The sequence below is a fragment of the Coturnix japonica genome, chromosome 22, assembly GCF_054131305.1.
Source record: "Coturnix japonica strain WE chromosome 22, WE-NBRP24, whole genome shotgun sequence".
Classification (NCBI taxonomy): domain Eukaryota; kingdom Metazoa; phylum Chordata; class Aves; order Galliformes; family Phasianidae; genus Coturnix; species Coturnix japonica.
The window spans coordinates 6,479,691-6,497,470 of NC_140684.1; the positions used below are offsets into that span (position 1 = coordinate 6,479,691).

General features: G+C 43.0%; 1 protein-coding gene and 1 long non-coding RNA gene across 3 annotated transcripts; one reads left to right on the plus strand and one right to left on the minus strand.

Moving 5' to 3' along the window:
* Positions 1-50: 50 nt before the first annotated feature.
* LOC107322432 (uncharacterized) lies at positions 51-1,073 on the plus strand. The gene is made up of 2 exons (XR_001558941.3): positions 51-153; positions 643-1,073. It is a non-coding gene; the product is annotated as an uncharacterized LOC107322432 (long non-coding RNA).
* Positions 1,074-2,129: 1,056 nt separating this feature from the next.
* Positions 2,130-16,516, minus strand: CRK (CRK proto-oncogene, adaptor protein). 2 transcript variants are annotated; one of them, XM_015880460.2, is made up of 3 exons: positions 16,136-16,516; positions 10,667-11,032; positions 2,130-5,494 (listed from the first exon to the last, which is right to left on the minus strand). In XM_015880460.2, exons 1-3 carry the CDS (start codon positions 16,377-16,379, stop codon positions 5,487-5,489), a joined length of 618 nt encoding a protein of 205 aa, XP_015735946.1. In that variant the 5' UTR covers positions 16,380-16,516; the 3' UTR covers positions 2,130-5,486. The 2 variants fall into 2 exon arrangements, with proteins under 2 accessions (XP_015735946.1, XP_015735945.1); XM_015880459.2 differs by having other exon boundaries at positions 10,497-11,032.
* Between the last annotated feature and the right edge of the window lie 1,264 nt (positions 16,517-17,780).

Consider the following 17,780-nt stretch of genomic DNA (forward strand, 5'->3'; position numbering starts at 1 on the left):
GCGCGCATGCGCCCTACGGCTTCCCATAGCAACGGCGGCTCCTTAGTAACGGGCGGGATGTGGCCGGGCCGGGGTTGGGACTGGCGGCCATTTTGCTGTTGAGCGGCGGCCGTGAGGGGCGGATCTGCCGCGATGTGGAGGCCGAGGGCCGCGGTGCGGAGCCGGTTGGGGTTGGGGGTGCTGGTAGGGAGCCCTGCTAGTGTGTTAAAGAGCCGGGTGGGGGGAGGATCGGAGAGGCCGGCTTTTCCCTCAGTCTGGCTGCGCTTTTCTCCTTCCTCTCAGATCTGGTGCATTCAAAGTACAGCGGCCTTTCCCTGTTTTCTCGTACAAAGATGCGTCCCGGGTATAGGAATGCCTGTAGAAAGGCAGGCTGTGTGATGGGGGAGCGCTGTGGCTGCCATCACTGACTGATCACTGAGGGGATGGAACTGGAACGTGAAAGGAATGTGGCATCAATTCCTCACAGAGGCCTGAAATCCACCGAGCAGGCATTGAAAGCATTGCGATAACACCTTCCCATTTCCCAAATCAAAGAAAAAGCAAAAGAAAAGTGATTCTGTTTGGCTAAGATAAACGTGAGGTTTGTTCAGGGTGGGTATGAGCTCGTATCCGCTATGAACAGGCTCGTATCTCTTTTTCCAGTGTCTCCTTGGATCGATGGGCTGAAGGCTCTTGGCCTTCCTGAGGTGTGAGAGCCCACAAAGGTCATTGCAGCTTCTGATACGCAGCAGAGACAGAGCATCCCTGGCACCTCTTGGACAGAGCTGAGTATCCATTTGTGTTCTATGTTGTGCCCACTGATCAGAGGCACAGGTTTAACCATCGGTTTATTGTCACCTGATTCATTTCATTGCATTATTTCAAGTTAACGAAGACTTCAGGTTGTGTAAAACTGACAATTGGATGGTTTGCTTATGGATGTACCTAAAATATTACTATGATTTTTATAGAATTATATAGAATCCCAGCGGATTACGGTCAGTGTATTTGTGTAACACTGCGCAACTTACAATCACCTCCGCCCTTCATAAATCTTAACTAAAAAAGCCTATTTTCTCAGCAGCTAAGACTTAGTTTTGTGTGGGACTGTACATGATCAATTCGATTTGCCTCAACGTAGGGACTTTACTTGATCCTCAATTTCCTGATGCAATCCTTGCCTTGTCCTTTGCACCCACAACATTTACACACATTGATTGGGCTGCTACTGCAACAGAAAGTCACCACTGCAAGGAGCAGCAATAGAACTCTGCATAAATCCTGCATGACAAAGCCATGGAGACTTGCAAATACCAATAGTGAGGTAGGTGAGCAAGGAGTAAAGCTGAGGGCAGTGCTTCTGCCTGTGGAAATTTATTATACGAGGCTGATGGGCTTATTGTGTGGACAGGAAAACTGGCATCTCAGTATAGTTAAGTGCAAAGTCCCACTCGAGGACTCCACTAGACAGTACTGATGAGGAAAGTTATGTGTAGTAACCTGCCAACTGAATACCAAGTAACTAAAATACTGAATGCTTTAATTGTAATGTAGTGAAACAAATGCCATTGTTGAACATACCAGCAAGAAAAGATTACTGACATCAAGACTCCTCCCTGCCTACTCCCAGAACCAACATACAGTGTAGTAAAGTGTTATTAAAATATGTATAGTATATATATAAAACATATATATACTATAAAATATGGCCTATTCTATGCAGTGAGGGCCTTGTGAGCTAAAGAGCACCCCCAGAAGGCCAAATGTTTAGGAGTATTTTCATTTAAGTCATCTCAAGAACCCCCAAACTATTTTCTAATGCATCCCTACAGTTAGAATTGAGACTAATGACTAACAAGTCTCATTTTTACTTTCTTCCTGAGTCCTCCTCCTGCAATGAGAATAGTTCTCCCTCTCCCCCTGGACTTAAGGAACTCAGTTAGTTACAGCCATTCACCTTTTACACCATCAACCTTTTCTGGTTGATAACTCCTTTTAGTCATCTCATCTTCCTTCTGCAGGTGTTGGGTTTAATTGTTTTAACATAAACGTGCTCAGTTAAAGAATGGGACTTAACAACACTTCTGTTAATGTATTCTTAAACACAAGTATTACAATGACAGCCGATTGAGAATGACACCAAGCCAAAGTTTTGGCTATACTTTTATTTACTTCACATACTATGAACATATACATTACATGCTACAAAAAATAATTAAAAAAAAAAAAAAAGACTTTTAACTGTCAAGAAAGTGGATAGTGTTATAATACAATGGCACATGTTCATATTCTTCTTCAAACTGGTTTGGTTAGAATCCTTCCCCAAAACCATTAACAAAACCGAAGTGTTTTATTCTTAAGATGATTAGAAATATTTGCATTATTAACAAATACAATTCAAACAAGATTAACAAGATTTAAACCAGGTCAAATATTAGTAAAAAGGCTGGGGTTTACCAAAATGAAATCTATATTAAAAAAACATAGCAGCCAGTTGTACTTTTAGTGTGATATAATGTGTAAATGCACCAGAAGAACACAGTGTAACTGAGCATCCTGCTTTCAAGGTGTGTTTCTAGAAATGATTATTCTAGTTCTAACACCTGCCTATGCACAACAGAGCAAAACCACAGTCAGAGACAAAGGATTGTGACCAACGTTCTTCGCAATGATTCTTTGCACGCATTGGGAAGAAGAGAGGGAACAAACAGAAGAGGATAAACAAAGGCCACAGAGGGTTTAATCTACATGATCATGAACGTATGTTCTACCTATTTGCCTTTAAAAGAGCTCGGTAAGTTGAAATGTCTATTTTGCACAAATGCAAACATTAATTTCTATCACCTACGGGAAAAAAAACACACATTTCAGCTTAGAACCGAATAGTAGAAAACAGCTGCATGGATGTATTGGTTGACTAAAAAAAACTGCTTGACAAGAACTTAAGATTCTACTGCAACAGCAGCTATTAAGACTCCTCTGGTTCCATTTTTTGCTCTTTCAAAGCGTACAAATATTTGCAATTTATATAGTCTTCACAAAAACACATCTACCAACTTTGCAGGGTATTTGCTAGTTAACAACTCCATTGATGTCTTTCATATTAAAAAGGCGAGGTTTGCATCATAAAATTCAGGAAGGAAAAAGTTATTTTGCTATCTTAAAATACCTGCTGATTGGAAAGGTATAAACGTATGGGCTTTAATTAATTGCAACTGGAAAAATAAATGCTTTGGAACAAACTGTGTCACTGTAAGAACAGTTTGTTGTGCCGCTTCTCTAAAACCTGAAGTCTTAGCATATATGGGCAACTGATCAGCTCAGTGTTAAGCCTGCACTAGAGTGTAGTTAGTGAAAAATCAGTGGCAACAAAAAGTAAAGACCAGAGGAAAAATACAGCTTAGCTTTAAATAGACCAATTTGTTCCTGACCCTTGAGTTCGGTTCTGAACTTATCTCCTCAATGGAGGCTGAGTACAGAGCTAGAAGTGATCTCACCATCAGAGCAGGGGATCACCCTGACCAGGAGAACCATCCAAGCTAGAATAGCACTGCTATTCCTTCCTTACTGTTACTCCGTCACTGTTATAACAACAGTCATTTTGCTAATAATCTTTAGTACTGCTTAAGGGATTGGTGACAGAAAAATACAATTAATGTATGTTGGCATTAGTTTACAGAATGATCGGGTGCCCATTACCTGAAAATTAGACTTGCTAATGAATTAGTTCTGAAGGAAAGCAACTAGTACTTAAATATAACAAATATTAACGTTTCCAGCATGTTACACAGTTCTGAGGTAAAGTGTTACCAGTATTCTGTCTGCTGGGTCGGTGCCTTACAGCAATGGCATTTGCAGTGGGAAAACTGGCCCTGGCAGCATTTACAGCCAATGAGACATTCTAGTCTCACATGGTTTCTATCAACCATCTTCAGTTCGATATTACTTAGAAACAGCTGTTCTGTGTGGGTTATAACCTAATCAAAGTTACAGAATTTGTTTGCTTGGTCACTAGAGCACTGTATTTGGAAAACAATCCAGGGTACAGACAAGGGTTCTTGACTTCAGTGTTTAATTTCAGTTTACAAAACTTACTGGATTCATTCTGATTTATGTTAGAGAAAACCAGATAATCAGAACAGGTTTAGAAAACAACGAACAAAACCAACAAGCAGTGCATGATACCAACTATCCAATGCACTGATTTGCACTGCGAGCTATGAAGCCGTAGTGACTCTATTACACCTTTTGAAAATCAATCCAGAAGCACACAAGTATTTTCCATTAGTTTATTAAAAATAAAATCCTCGTGAATTCACTATCAAATATTTTACAGATGAGAATTAAGCCAGAAGATTCCCCAGAGTGATTTCAAACTAGAACTCGTATTTGCTTTGTCAGTTCACCACTTTTGACAGTGATTTGTACTGTAATGCAAACGGGTACTGAACAATCCTAGACAAATTAAACTGGCCCTGTGGAATTTATCCTTTCTGAAAGCAGTGTGAAGGTTTTAGTACATTTAGTGAATCAAACACTGCTTTAAAGCTACGCCTTAAAGTGCTACGCATGTATTTTTCAGCACTGCTATGGATGTTTACGCTTCAATAAGCCTTTCCATTTGTGGGTAATGAGTTACCGGTGTGTTAATAGAAATTTTATATTAAAATTAGCTGCTACGTCTGAAGCATCAACAGTACTGAATAAATCAATCTAGTGTCCGCCAACGTCTAGAATTCTGAGGTTGATTTGTTCTGTCATTTACCATGAAAATGGTACTTAGTTGTAAATCATAGGGCTGTCCCCAGTGTGCTCTATAAGATCTGTACTGTGCACAGTCAACTCACTGCACAAAGTACTACGCAGTCTTTCTAGGACATAGAATTCAGGATGGAAAAAATGAAATGGAGAAAACTCCAGGATAAATTTGTGGGGGGGGGGGGGGGGGGGAAGCCAACCCAAACGAACTATCTATACATTGAATTGTCTAAGGTTTATTGCCTGAGGAAGAAGCAACATAAACGAAGGGACTGGAGAGAGCTGTAAATGCTGTCCTAACATCTCCGTTACTGCTCTCTCCAGCTGATGCTCCTGACAAGGTCCAGTCTGCTGTGCACATGGACATAAGCAGGCATTACAACCTATAATCATGTACTAGTTCTGCCACTTGACACACAACTTATCTACTGTCGTACCCTGAATTACGTGACCCTTGATTAAGGAATGGTGGTGTTCAGTCCCAGGGGTTTGCAGGTTATCAGAATGCTTTTACAAGCAATACCGCTCTCAGCTTCTGTCGGAACAGAGTCTTGATGGCATCTGCAATAAAAACAAGTTGAGATTGTTCCCATCTGCAAGCACAACTGTTGAGCCACACTCAGCTGAAGTCCTCATCGGGATTCTGTTGATCCAGCAGGCGGACATGTGTGAATGGAAAGTGACCACGTTTGCCATTACATTCTCCTTCCCACTGACCACTCATGTTAATCTTTGTGACCTTCACCAGCTCACCGACCTGCAGGGGAAGGAATAAGGAAAGTTAGAATTCACAGGATGAGCTGCTGCTCCTCCCCCTTGGTGTCGTATCACCCGAGTGTACCACAGATACTTCTATAAAAACAGCATCAGCCTTAACTGATTTTGTTGCAGCAGCCTACCACCTCATGAAGAACATATTGAAAGAAACCAGCTAGGCCAGGTGAGAACTACTTTCTGGTCTGCAATCCAAAACCAAACCTTCAGAGCACATCTGAGCCCTGACATCAATAACTGGGTGTGGATGAACTGCTGGAGGTTTGTGCTCTGCTGTACTGCATCAACAGCCCTGTGAGGGAATGCAGGAGGATGAAGGAAACACTCATCTGCAAACCAAATGGCTCCTTAGTGCTGAAATCCCTCTAAGTGCTCTCTGGGTAGTACTGAAGGAGTCTGGGATAACTGGGGGCTGTATTGGTAGAGCCACAGATTATAAAGCACTAGGAGAATATTTGAGGAAGTACCACCTTAACATTGCTCTAACTCTGAGCACCCACAGCTGGCCATTACCACAGGCAAGGCCAGATGATCTTGCAGTCTTTCATCCATGGATTTCTCAAATAAATTCCATGGGTACAGTGAAGACAATTGATGCCTTCCTATTGATGCCCTACCCAAAATGTCTGACTAGAGAAATAATAGTTACCGTGGACTAACAAAACAACATGCTGTGTTTAAAACCATCCAGTTCTACACAGTGTACTAAATAAAAGCAAAGTAATGCATCTCATCTTCTAATTTCCAGCATAATACATAAGCAGTTACATCTAAAGGAACTGCCTCCCTTTGACAAGGGCAAAAACTGCACAGCAGGTATTTTCCCAAGGCTGACAGTTATGCAGTTCCAAGCAGGGCCGCGAGTCTAGATCTGATCAGTCCCCAACTCCTCTGCATCTTAAATGATACATTAATTAGCACTTGTCCAATAACTGACAAACTCAGTGAAAGATATCTGTGACATCGAAAAGCTGCCTACCCATTTCTACCCTCTGTGTTAAGTTTCATCAATAATCTTCTTCATGAGGAACACAACAGTCTTCAGAATTCTTTCTGTGTCACAGACAGAAAAGGCTTTGGGGACAGATATATTCTATTTTCTTTCACTAATGCTGTAAATAAACTCTCAAGGCACAGCTGCAGTGTTTTACTGCATTTAACCCAGAAATTCACTGACTATGCAGTTATGTACACGCTCAGCTCTGTACCCAATTCATCCAAAGCAGAATCTCATTATTCTCACCTCCCAGGCAATGAATGAAGAATCAGGAAAGCAATTTCAGATGCCAGTAGTCTCCGTTCACTGTACAAGCTCTAATCCCTTGCAATCTCTTGCCAAAGCAGCTTTTAACAGTGCATACATTTAAAACACTGCATGAACATTTAATTAAGCTTCCCGTAACTCTGATGATTACTTATCTGGTAATGAGAGGCACACTGGGGACTCTTGCTGCAGCTTTGTTTTCTTTCCTTTTGTAGTAATTAGCATAGACATTTTCATCAGCCATATTTTGAAGAAAATCCTCTTATGTATTTGCTAGAGGCAAAGAGGAAGCTCTCCTTGACTTCTGTATGCGAGCTTCAGCTCTTTAGGAATTTAATTGGTATCATTTTGCTACTGCTAATAATCAATGGGGAGCTGTACCAGTAAAAGTACTGTTGACCAAAACAATAGAAAGCTACAATTTAACATGGATAAGATTAAATGTGACTATAGAAGAAGCAAAAAAAACCATCTTTCCTAATGATATCCACTACAAGAACACTACCCCAGATACTCTGAATTACTTCACATCTGGATACAGTGCTTCAACAGCAAAGTATATGACCCCTAAATCAATATTCATGAGAAAAGCACGTCCTCCTGTCTAGCTGAACAACAGCCTGACTTGTCCTGGTAGAATCAGCAATTAAAGAGACACTTGAAGTCATCTGCGCTTCTCTACTGTGTTTTTTCAAGCTAGAATTGTATCCTTAATAGATCCTGGATAATCTTACTTCAGCTGCTTTTATTTACAACCAATATTTAAATAGCTAAATGTGCATGCACTGCTTTCATTTTCTCTCTTGACTTCCTTCCTACCTGTATTTTTCCCTTTTCCATCCTTACTGAAGTTGGAAACATTTTTACTTTTACTCTGGGAGCCGTTCTCCTATGTCCTTTTTTATTCCAAGTGCTCCTCTTTTGAAAGGTGAAAGTGATAGATCCTGTACTGTTACCAAGGGGAGGAGAAACAAACTAAGATGGAACGATCTCATAGTCATTAACCATGCATATTTTCCCTTCTTTTAACTAAAATATACCCAAGAACTTCTTGAAGAGGTCCAGTTACAAGCAAACTAAGTGTGATCTTGGACTAAAACCTTGCTCCATAACAGCCTTTCTTAGAACATAATTTGCAATGATCCTCCTCTAAGCTCTTCAAACCTGTGTTAGTTTTAACCTAACAGCACAGATAGGTCTGTTTGTAGTCTTGGCCACAAAACTGTTTGATGTTAACAATTTTATTTGCTTAGGGCAAACACTGGGATCAAACCCCACCTACAAATATCATCCCATTTAAGACAGAGTTTTCATTTGGAGGAAACAAATTTAGATTTATAGTTAAGAGGTTTGGGCAAAAATGGACTGAAAAGATTTACGTAATGCTTTCTAGTACGCCATTGAAGAAAGAGATCTCTGAATAAATGAAGAAGAAACACCATGAAGTGGAAGGGAACGTTAAAGACAGAAAAAAAAGACAACGAGAAACAGTACTTGGAGAGACAGGATGAAGAAAAACTGGGAAAGGTGAAGAGCACAGCACTGCTTTTTCCTGTACATTGAAAGCAGTTCAATAACATTGTGATTTGAGACAAGAAAGGGTGCGGGGAAGCACAGTTAGAAGCAGGGATAAATGCTTCAAGTCTTAAAAGTGAGTTTTTCCAGTATTAAATACAGAATAAAGAACTACTGCTGTCAAGCATTGATTCACCATATAGCTGTAGCACATCATCCTCACTGAGAGGTCCAACCTGGAACCAGCACACATTGCAGTGAGATGATATGGCCCATGAAGACCACTGCCCTAACAGACAGTCAGAGGTGCTGTGAATCTTATTTCTACCCTCACAGATGGGCAGAGCCTGTGGACTTCTCCATTCCAGCCCCCTGCACACTTCTGCTACGCAGCACATTAGCATGAGAAGACCACAGCAGCGGGAGGTGGTTCAGAACAAAGAGGTGTGCTCCATGAAACAACACCTTCCAAAAGCACAACTTACTTTACATGACATGACTTTGAGTGAAGAGGATAAGAAAACCAGGCACAGCACTCACAAGCTGTTGGTCAGCAGGTAAGAAACTGCTTTCACTCAGATTTGCTCACAACAGCCCAGATTACCTGTATTTCCCCCATCCTCACCATTTTATTTTGCTCTCTGCTACCAAACTAGAATTTGAGCATCATGGTGGGGTTCTGGATTAAATGAAATGAAAGAAATTTAAGCTTTAAGGAACACTGGCAGCACATTGGGTTTAGTTAAAGCTTAAAATCCAAATCCAGAAAGAAAACAAGATTTTGATACAATATGCTGCAGCAATCTAGAATGCCTCAAAGAAAATCTAATTAGAACACTCCATGACACAGAAATACCTTGAAGCTCCAGGAGATGCGTTGGTAAAGGTGGTGAGAAAGAAGAGAGGAAACAGCATTTCAGGTATTATAGAAATTGGAAGGTTAAAATTTATGTATTATTTCCCTAGAATTTGTTGAGTTGGCATGAACTTCCATATACCTGCTTTGAAACCCTGAAATCTCCATTCTGCATCCTGGCTCTCAATCCAGAAGTGCAACAAAACTTACAATAACTCTGAATATATTTCCACTGCTTCCCTAGGCAAATTTTTATATGCAATGGGGAAAAATTGCCTGCTCTCCCAGGTTATACATCAATTACCAGATCCATAGAATGTGCTACATTTGCCAATTGCTGAAGTATTCAAGTGCATTTTATGCCACACAAAATCAAACAGATTATTAAGAGCGCAGAGATGTTCTGACTCAGCACAGAAACTGTTTTTTCCCCCCCAAGTACTTAAAATGTCATATAAACAGGAAGTCAATTAGGTATCAGGAAATTCCAGAGCATTTAACTCAAAGAAAGCCTAGATTAAAGGATACCATTAACATATCATCCTAAGGCAAAGGTCTGCCACTTAGAACACCTTGGCCTCGATTACCTCAAATGTAACTTGGGGGATAACTATTTGATGTGTAGAGATTGAGCACCATTCTCCTTTTTAAGGGGAAAAAAAGATATAAAAAAGAGCACGGACAAATATTTGATCATATCAAGAAGTGAATCAACCTCAGGGAAACTCGTTGCTTTACTACAAATAAAACTCCATCAGTCACTACTTCTCCTCCCTAATGAGTTGTAATATATGTTCATGATTCACAGTCTAAAAAGGTGAAGCAATTTGCTTGAGGTCAAGACATTAAAATAAACCCCTACGCGGGATCATTGTTATCTCGACGTGAGTAATTTTAAAGTGACTATCGGTGCTTCTACTGATTGCTTTTAAAAGGCTGACAGGATGACAGAATAACTCAGCACACCTTTAAAGGCTGGGGTGGAGGCACACAACATTGAACACAGGTTCAGACACACAACATTATGAGCCGCACCCACTCCCTCCCCCTAAAATAATGACTTCAGAAGTGAAACGTGGATGGGGAAACACTTATGTTAGTGATGTTTCACAAGAGACACGACAGTGGATCAGTAACCTAAGCATGCTTATAATCAAGCTAGTCTATAAGTGACTTTAGTCACTTATTTAAAAGAAAAAATAAAGCTTTATCAGTAACTTATCAATCATGATGCAAAACCAGCTTTACAGTGCTTTTTTTTCCCTTTCTTATTCCTACAAAATTATAATGTGATGGAAAGGGAAATCCCTTGAACAGATCTCTTCTTTCTAAGTTTTGCCCATTATGTACCTCCAAAGCCAAGGCTGTCTTGTCGTAGGCATTAGGGACTCGCTTCTGGATAACCCGGGCATAAATAGGGCCATTCTGAAGGTTAGGGAGCGGAGTGTTGATGCTGGGCTGGGCATAGGGCCCTGGCTCCGGCCCACCCAGTGGTTGTGGGTGGGAACTATCCTGGTTACCTCCAGTCAGAGTAGATACTGAAGCAGAGGAAGGTCTACACTTCTCGACGTAAGGAACAGGTATCATTCCCCTCTTTCCTTCGCTGTCTTCTGCATTCCACCATTGCTCTTCAGGTTTGTCCCGGATTTTCAGTATGTCTCCTTTCTTAAATGGAAGATCTTCGTCATCGTTTCCATTAAAGTCAAAGAGAGCACGCACATATTCAACTTCCTCCTGCCTGAGGATAACGCCACTATTCTGCCTGGATCGGGGAACTGGTTCTATCAAGGTTGTAGTGTCCAAATAGTGTATTTTGTAGAATTCCAGTAAAGATGGCAAAGAATCAAACTCCTGGTCACCTATTCGAAACCTGGTGGGATTCAACCCTGAAAGGAGAAAGCAAAACATCAACAAAGAGATTGAACAATGGTTACAACTATAAATGAAACGTCTGGGAAGACTAAAACCTTTACAGACAGTCCTAATACCTCTACAGTCATTTGATTTTGGTCAACACTCATCGTATTCATACAATTGTCACTGAACAGACAATTCATTTCCTTCCTCCCCTGCTGAATACTCTAAATCTGGACAGCAAACAAAATCCTTGTACAAATTTTTAACAGCACAGACACTACAGAAAAACATTTAGCACAGCAATACAGCAGTATGTTCTCATAACACATAATGAACGTAATTCATTCTTTTAATCTCCGTTCTTATATTCTCTGTGCTATACTCATCAGATGGAGTCTAAGCTGCAAATGCAGACCTCGAATACATTAAAATGCAGATGATGTTCATATTCAAGACATCAGGAGTAGCAAATTGCAGATAATCCATTTCAGTTTTCAATCTGTGAGGTGTTTTTTTCTTTTCATTTTTATGCTCATCAGCTGGGGAAAAACATACGTATGATGTTCCATTTCCACCACGCACCATATACTGTGTAATCAGTTATGGGAAGAATCGTGGAAGGCTGGGGGAGGGCAGTGGAGAGGAAAAGATTTATGCTTTAATGAGTAACTCTTAGCAAGAACGAGATGCTTACTTTGCAAGTCTGCTTCTCTGCAGGGAATATCTAAGAGTTCTGAGAATGAGCTCTCGAGTACAAAGCTAGAAGAATTTTTCAGGCTGTCGCTGATCCAAAAGTCCCTTCAAAGTAGCACCGTCAGCACGACAAGCTAACGTTACAAGAAGGTCTTTCAAGAGAGCAAAAAGGGCTTCTAATAGAGAAAGGGCAGATTCGGTAAGATCAACACAGAGAAACAGCCAATAAATAAGTTCTGAAGTCCTGAAGGAACAGAAACATCATTTGAGTTGGTTACAGAAAATTCAAAGCAGCAGAACTAAGTCATAGGAAAATGCACATTCAGATGCATCAAAAGGCTGAAGGACTTTCAAAAGAAATCAGCCCCACTGCAATGAGCCAAAAAAAGCACCGGTCTCAAAAAAAACTCCCAAAGTAACCAAAAATCACACTGATAAGGAAACGAATGTAAATATCAGTGTGATGTGTGAACCTGGCGCAGAAAGAGGAGTAAGACTCTAGAAATAACACATGACAGCCTAAAACAGCTGCCAAATGTACCTACATAAAGCTTAAGAAAGTCCACTAAAGCCTTATGTGTGAGGAAGCAGGGACTGAGATCAGTGCACTGCAGAGCCTTCCAAAATACATTTGGCATATCTGAAGAGAGAACGCAGCCCCTTCAAATAGGTTTTAAGATCAGAATGATCAATGTGTTCCTTGAAGGGACAAAAAGGATCGACACTATTTGCACAAAGGGAACACGCCCAAAATGCCACACGCGGTTCTGATTCTTTTGTTTTAAAAGCAGAGGGCAGCTACAACTATTTGAGGTCTGGAAAGCAGGATCTCTGCAGCAAGAAATCCACGAGCTTCATTCAAACTGCTGAAGAACATAAAGGCAGCAACCTGGTCACAGCTTGGAAAACTTGAATGGGAAGATTCCTAAAAGCACCTTGACAAGAGTTGAAAGTCACTATTAGGAAAAGGCAGGTTGGAAATACAACCACACCTTACCAAGCAGGTGGTAATCTCCTCATCAGTTTAAGTCTTTGGTGTATACTCTTGTTCAACTACGAAGTCAAAGAGCTGAGTGATGTCACTTAAACAGCAGGGAAATAATTCCACACATTAGAAGCTTCCAAGTCCTGCCATTCCCTGCTACAATGAAACCCATAGATTAACAGATTTCAGGCTTGGAAAAATTCTTCAGCTTCTTGTTTGAATTACAACACTTCTCATACCTGTAGGCCAGTGGAAAAAACTAAGGCAAGATCTACCATAAGGAAGTCAGAGCAAAAGAGCTGTGTTTGTTTTCTTTGTCTGGAGAAGCAGAGATGTTTTCCTTCACAACCCTGGAACAGTTTTCTTGAAGGCACAAGTTCCAGCAGCATATGGTCTGCATCTTCCGAGGGCTCTCAGGAAAAGCAGAATGTGTGCAAAGGTAAGACTGGCTTCTAAAGGAACTTTAGTCACTTCCTATTAAAGTTGGACAACTGAAGAAATCCTCTTCCCTTCTCCCCAGCTCTGCACAGCCAAAGGAAGGACAGCAGCTCAGCTCACACCTTTGCTGCAGGACTGTTCAGCTCTGTAAGACAGCCCCTTAGAATGAGAAAGGGAAAGAGATGTGTATCATCTTCCTACCTACTCCATCCGAGCTCTGTCTGTGCTAGGACTTAATGTGATTCCATCCACTTGGAAACAGATAGTGAAACCTCTGCTCTCAAAGGGGTGATGAAGGGGTTAAAATCCAAAGTAGCCCATAATTAAACTAAGCGTAAAATTTGGACCCTGACTGATCTCTATGACACACGGGCCTTTCTACGGAGGACTTTTACACTGTCTTGGCTTTGTGTCAGTGTGGAAAAGATCATTCACAGAGGTGTTAAATAAAACATCTAACATTCTTCTTGGGAGCGTGGGCAGGTGGCATAACCACAGAGCAGCTTTGCGCTTCATCAGACCCTCAAGGGTTTCACATTTCTCTCTTCACTCCCATCCCGTCCGTGCCACTAGGCAGTTTTCTCTTTATCCCTAAGCTTTGGTAAGCTTTCCTTTTTAGGGCATGGGAGACTTAACAGGAATATAGGTTTTCAATTTCATCTCTAGACACACCCCACAAACCCCTACCCCCATCTTCAAAAGCACATTTGGGGAAAGAAAGGCTGTTCTTGGTGTTCAGGGTGCTGAGACACGAGGCTTTCACTCTGAACACATCACAGCAACATATCACAGCCTTCCTCCTAGAGCAACTCCGCAACAGAGGCAAAACCTTCTGCCTGTTTCCCCCACCTTCATTCCGACACCTTCTTCTCCTTGTTCTTCAGTGCCTGTCTGCTCACTACTGAGACAAGCACTCAGGAATGCTCTATAAAAACATGAGTCCAGGAAGTGCAGCCTGAATCCTTCAGAAAATCACAATGGAGAGCAATAAGCACGTTCTTAAGACGCATAATACTTACTGAAAACATCACCTTCCACTCTGTCACACTTCTCTATGTCATAAAGAAAAAGGTTAAGGCTTTCAGGCTTCTGGCCTTTCAATAAAAACCACTTCAGATGCCTTTAGATGTTTGAGCATACACCAGACATCACGGCCCTATGCTTGTATGTCAAACTGCAAAGACGTGATGGGTTTAAAGTCAGGTTCCTACTGTCACCTGCACACAGCAGGGTACAAGCAGTCACGAATCACACATGCACTTCAATCACCTGAAGCCCATAAATCAACACAGGAACCTGACCGGGCATATTTAGGCTTTCCAGTGAGTTGTGTGCATCTGTCAAACAATCAATTGCAATAAAAATAAGTAGACCATATAGAAAACTGACATGGTAAAGTTGGTTTTTCCAAATTAGCTACTTGTGAACATTTACCTCATTTCACTGCACTACCTTCCCCATCCAAACCTGAAATCATCTTCAATCTTATAGCAATAATAGCACGTCCCTTCCTTTAAAGAACATTTCTCCCTGGAGGAAATTCTTAATTACAGGTTAAACGTAACTTACTACACACACACTTTCTTCCTTTGAGTGTGAAAAGAGCGCAGCATCAGCATGACATTCATTTAAACCCACTTGAATTTCAGCACAAAAATACCCTTGGTGTGAAAGCAAAGCAGCACCTATTCCAATAACATCAAGGTGGGGAAAAAGTGGACTTCCAAAAAGTAATAAAGCTCAGGATGGATTCCACTACAAATCACCATGGAAGCTTATTGTGCTCTGTGTAACAGCCACACGTTTCACACATCAACCTATGAAAATAAACCTTTGCCTTGATAAGACACGAAACGCTGAGGAACCGAACGTATCTTGTGGTAAACCACTTCACTACCCGCTTCGCTTCCAGTTCAATGCAGCCACCTTTATCTCCTGCATTGCAGAGCTTTGTGTGACTGCAGCACAGCTTACAGCAGCGGCAGATTCCTGTGATGAACCCAATGACTTCAGGCTTTCCCCAGTTTGTCAGTTCTAAGCGTAAGAGATCACTGTAGAATGGTGCAAACCCACCCACCACCAACAGATTCCTTCTTTATCAACTACAGTCTGCACAGCCTGAAAAAATCCTTTCTGTCTCTGTAGCAACCTATGTCCTAACTTCACTCCTCGTCAGGTTCATTAGCTCTCCTATTACACAGCCTTATTATACAGCCTTCCAGACTTTGTAGTGGTTTCTCAGAGATGCCAGCAATTCGCCCACATCATTCTGTGAGCATTAACATCCAGACAGGAGCGGCTCCACCGCCAACATCAGCAATGCCCCCATCAGGGCTGCTGCTTAATTCAACCTTCTCATCGCACATCAATAGATTATACATTGCTGAAGGCTCCTGGTCACTTGTGCGTTCAGAATCATTGCTTTCTGCAATGCAAAAGCAACACTTCAAGGGTTAACTTAAGTACATTATGTTTGTATTAGAGGTTGATGAGGAATAACATCAAATCTCCCTTTACAACACAAGGTGTGTGTAGGAGGGGGAACCCTGAATTCCGTATCTGATCTAAAGGAACAAACGCCTTTACACCGCTCCCACCCAGCTTTGATTCACGACTAAGTTTAGCCTCACAATCTGTCCTCTTAACTCTCAACTATTCCAACCCAATTCAACCTTTAAATTGACACTTCCAGGGATCCATCTCCACGCTGACACACCTCACCCACAAATTAAAACAAAACGAAAGAAGGCATAAAGCTGTAAAAGTGTGACGGCTCCGGGCTGCGCTCTGTCCCATCGTTTAGATGCGAGGCAGGTGCAGGGAAACGGCTGCAAGGCGAGATTGAATTAACTCCTCTACAAAGAGCAACACGACTCCAACACAACACGACTCCAACACAACACGACTCCACCACGACTCTCAGACCCGGCCGTGAGCAGAGCGGAGCTGCAGGTACCAGGCGCAGAGCGGGCCCCGCAGCGGCTGATGGGCACGGCCAGCCCTGGGGGTCACTCACCCGGGGTCCCGGGGCCCTCTCCGCCGGCCCTTCGTCCTCCCGCCGGCCCCAGGCTGTTGACGATGTAGTGCGACACGCGGGAGCTCTCAGACACCGACAGGACGAAGTCTCCGGGGATGGTGCCCGAGTCTCGCACCAGGAAGGTCCCGTGGCGCTGCCCCTGAAGCAACGACACCGCCTCGGCCCGGCTCAGCCGCCCCCAGTACCAGCTCCCCCGGTCCTCGGAGTCGAACTGCCCGGCCATGGGGGCCGTCCCGCCCGCAGGCCGCACTCGCTGCCCCCGCCCCGCGGGCCGCCGCCGCCCGCGGTGCCCAGCTCCGCGCCCAGCCCTACCGCACCAAAATGGCGGCCCCTGCCCTGACCTCACCTACCGGAAGTGACCGCACGCGGGAGACGCGGGGGGATACGTGACGTCATCACAACGCGCGGCCTTGGGGACGGTTGGCGGCCTGTGGGGGTTGCGCATGCGCGTTGGGTGGAGCGCAGGGTCTGAGGGGAGCTGTGTGTGTGCTGCCTTGTAGGTGAGACCTGATTGTGAGTGCTGAGGGTCCGTCTGGGCACCCACAGAATCACAGAATGACCCGGGTTGGAAGGGACCTCAAGGATCATGTAGATCCAACCCCCTGCCTGGCAGGGCCACCAAACATACACCTTTACTAGATCAGGTTGCCCAGGGCCCCGTCCAACCTGGCCTTGAACACCTCCAAGGACGGGGCATCCACAACCTCCCTGGGCAGCCTGTTCCAGGGCCTCACCACTCTCCTAGTGAAGAACTTCCCCCTGACATCCAACCTAAATCTTCCCTCTTTTAACTTAAAACCATTTCCCCGTGTCCTGCTATTGTCAGCCTTTTCGAAGAGTTTACTCCCCTCCTGGTTATAGGTTCCCTTCAGGTATTGAAAGGCTGCAATGAGGTCACCCCGTAACCTTCTCCAGGCTGAACAAACCCAACTCCCTCAGCCTGTCCTCATAGGGGAGGTGCTCCAGCCCCTGATCATCTTCCTGTCCCTCCATTGAGGATTCAATTCATTGTCTTTTTTCCTTCAGAGAGAAGCTGCCACCTGCAGTTGGTGCTTTCACCTTCCCAGCCAGCTGCATTTTCCTGCCTCACAGCTGTTTGCATGGAAAACCACTGGAAAACCCTTCCCAGGGAGATGTTCAGTGTTAAGTAGAGCCCTGTGGAAAAACAAGCTGGTTCTGACCCTGAGAACATCACTGACCGCAGGGACCTGCAGATAAAGTTGCTTCACTTCCACTTCTGCTGCAGGGGAATGTGCATGTGGGTGTATGCACCATTAAGAATTATAAGGATGGAGAAATAGGTACCAACTTTAGATTAGCTTCAAGTTCCAGAGTAACATCTTCAGAGTCTGGATAACTGCATAGACAATTCCATTCCAGAGTCTGGATAAATGCATAGACAATTCCATTCCAGCTCTTCTCAATTCTATAAGCTTTTTTTTCCCCAAAGGAATGTGTATTTTCAACTGTGTGGCCTCCATGTGGCAGCACTTGCATAAACATGGAGCACAGCTGCCCTTAACTGTGCAAGTGCATGCTCACAGCACCTTTGCTTTCTTGTGAGGCATTGTGAAGCCCTGTAACTGTCTCATGGAGGGGCTTTGGTATTGTGTCAGTTAACTAG

Excerpts from the sequence above, each read along its gene's own strand:
- CRK (XM_015880459.2), bottom strand. The coding sequence starts at position 16,379 with ATGGCCGGGCAGTTCGACTCCGAGGACCGGGGGAGCTGGTACTGGGGG. Across the intron at positions 11,033-16,135 it reads AGAGGGCCCCGGGACCCCGG|GGTTGAATCCCACCAGGTTT; the intron begins GTGAGTGACCCC and ends TTCTCCTTTCAG. Across the intron at positions 5,495-10,496 it reads AGACAGCCTTGGCTTTGGAG|GTCGGTGAGCTGGTGAAGGT; the intron begins GTACATAATGGG and ends CTTCCCCTGCAG.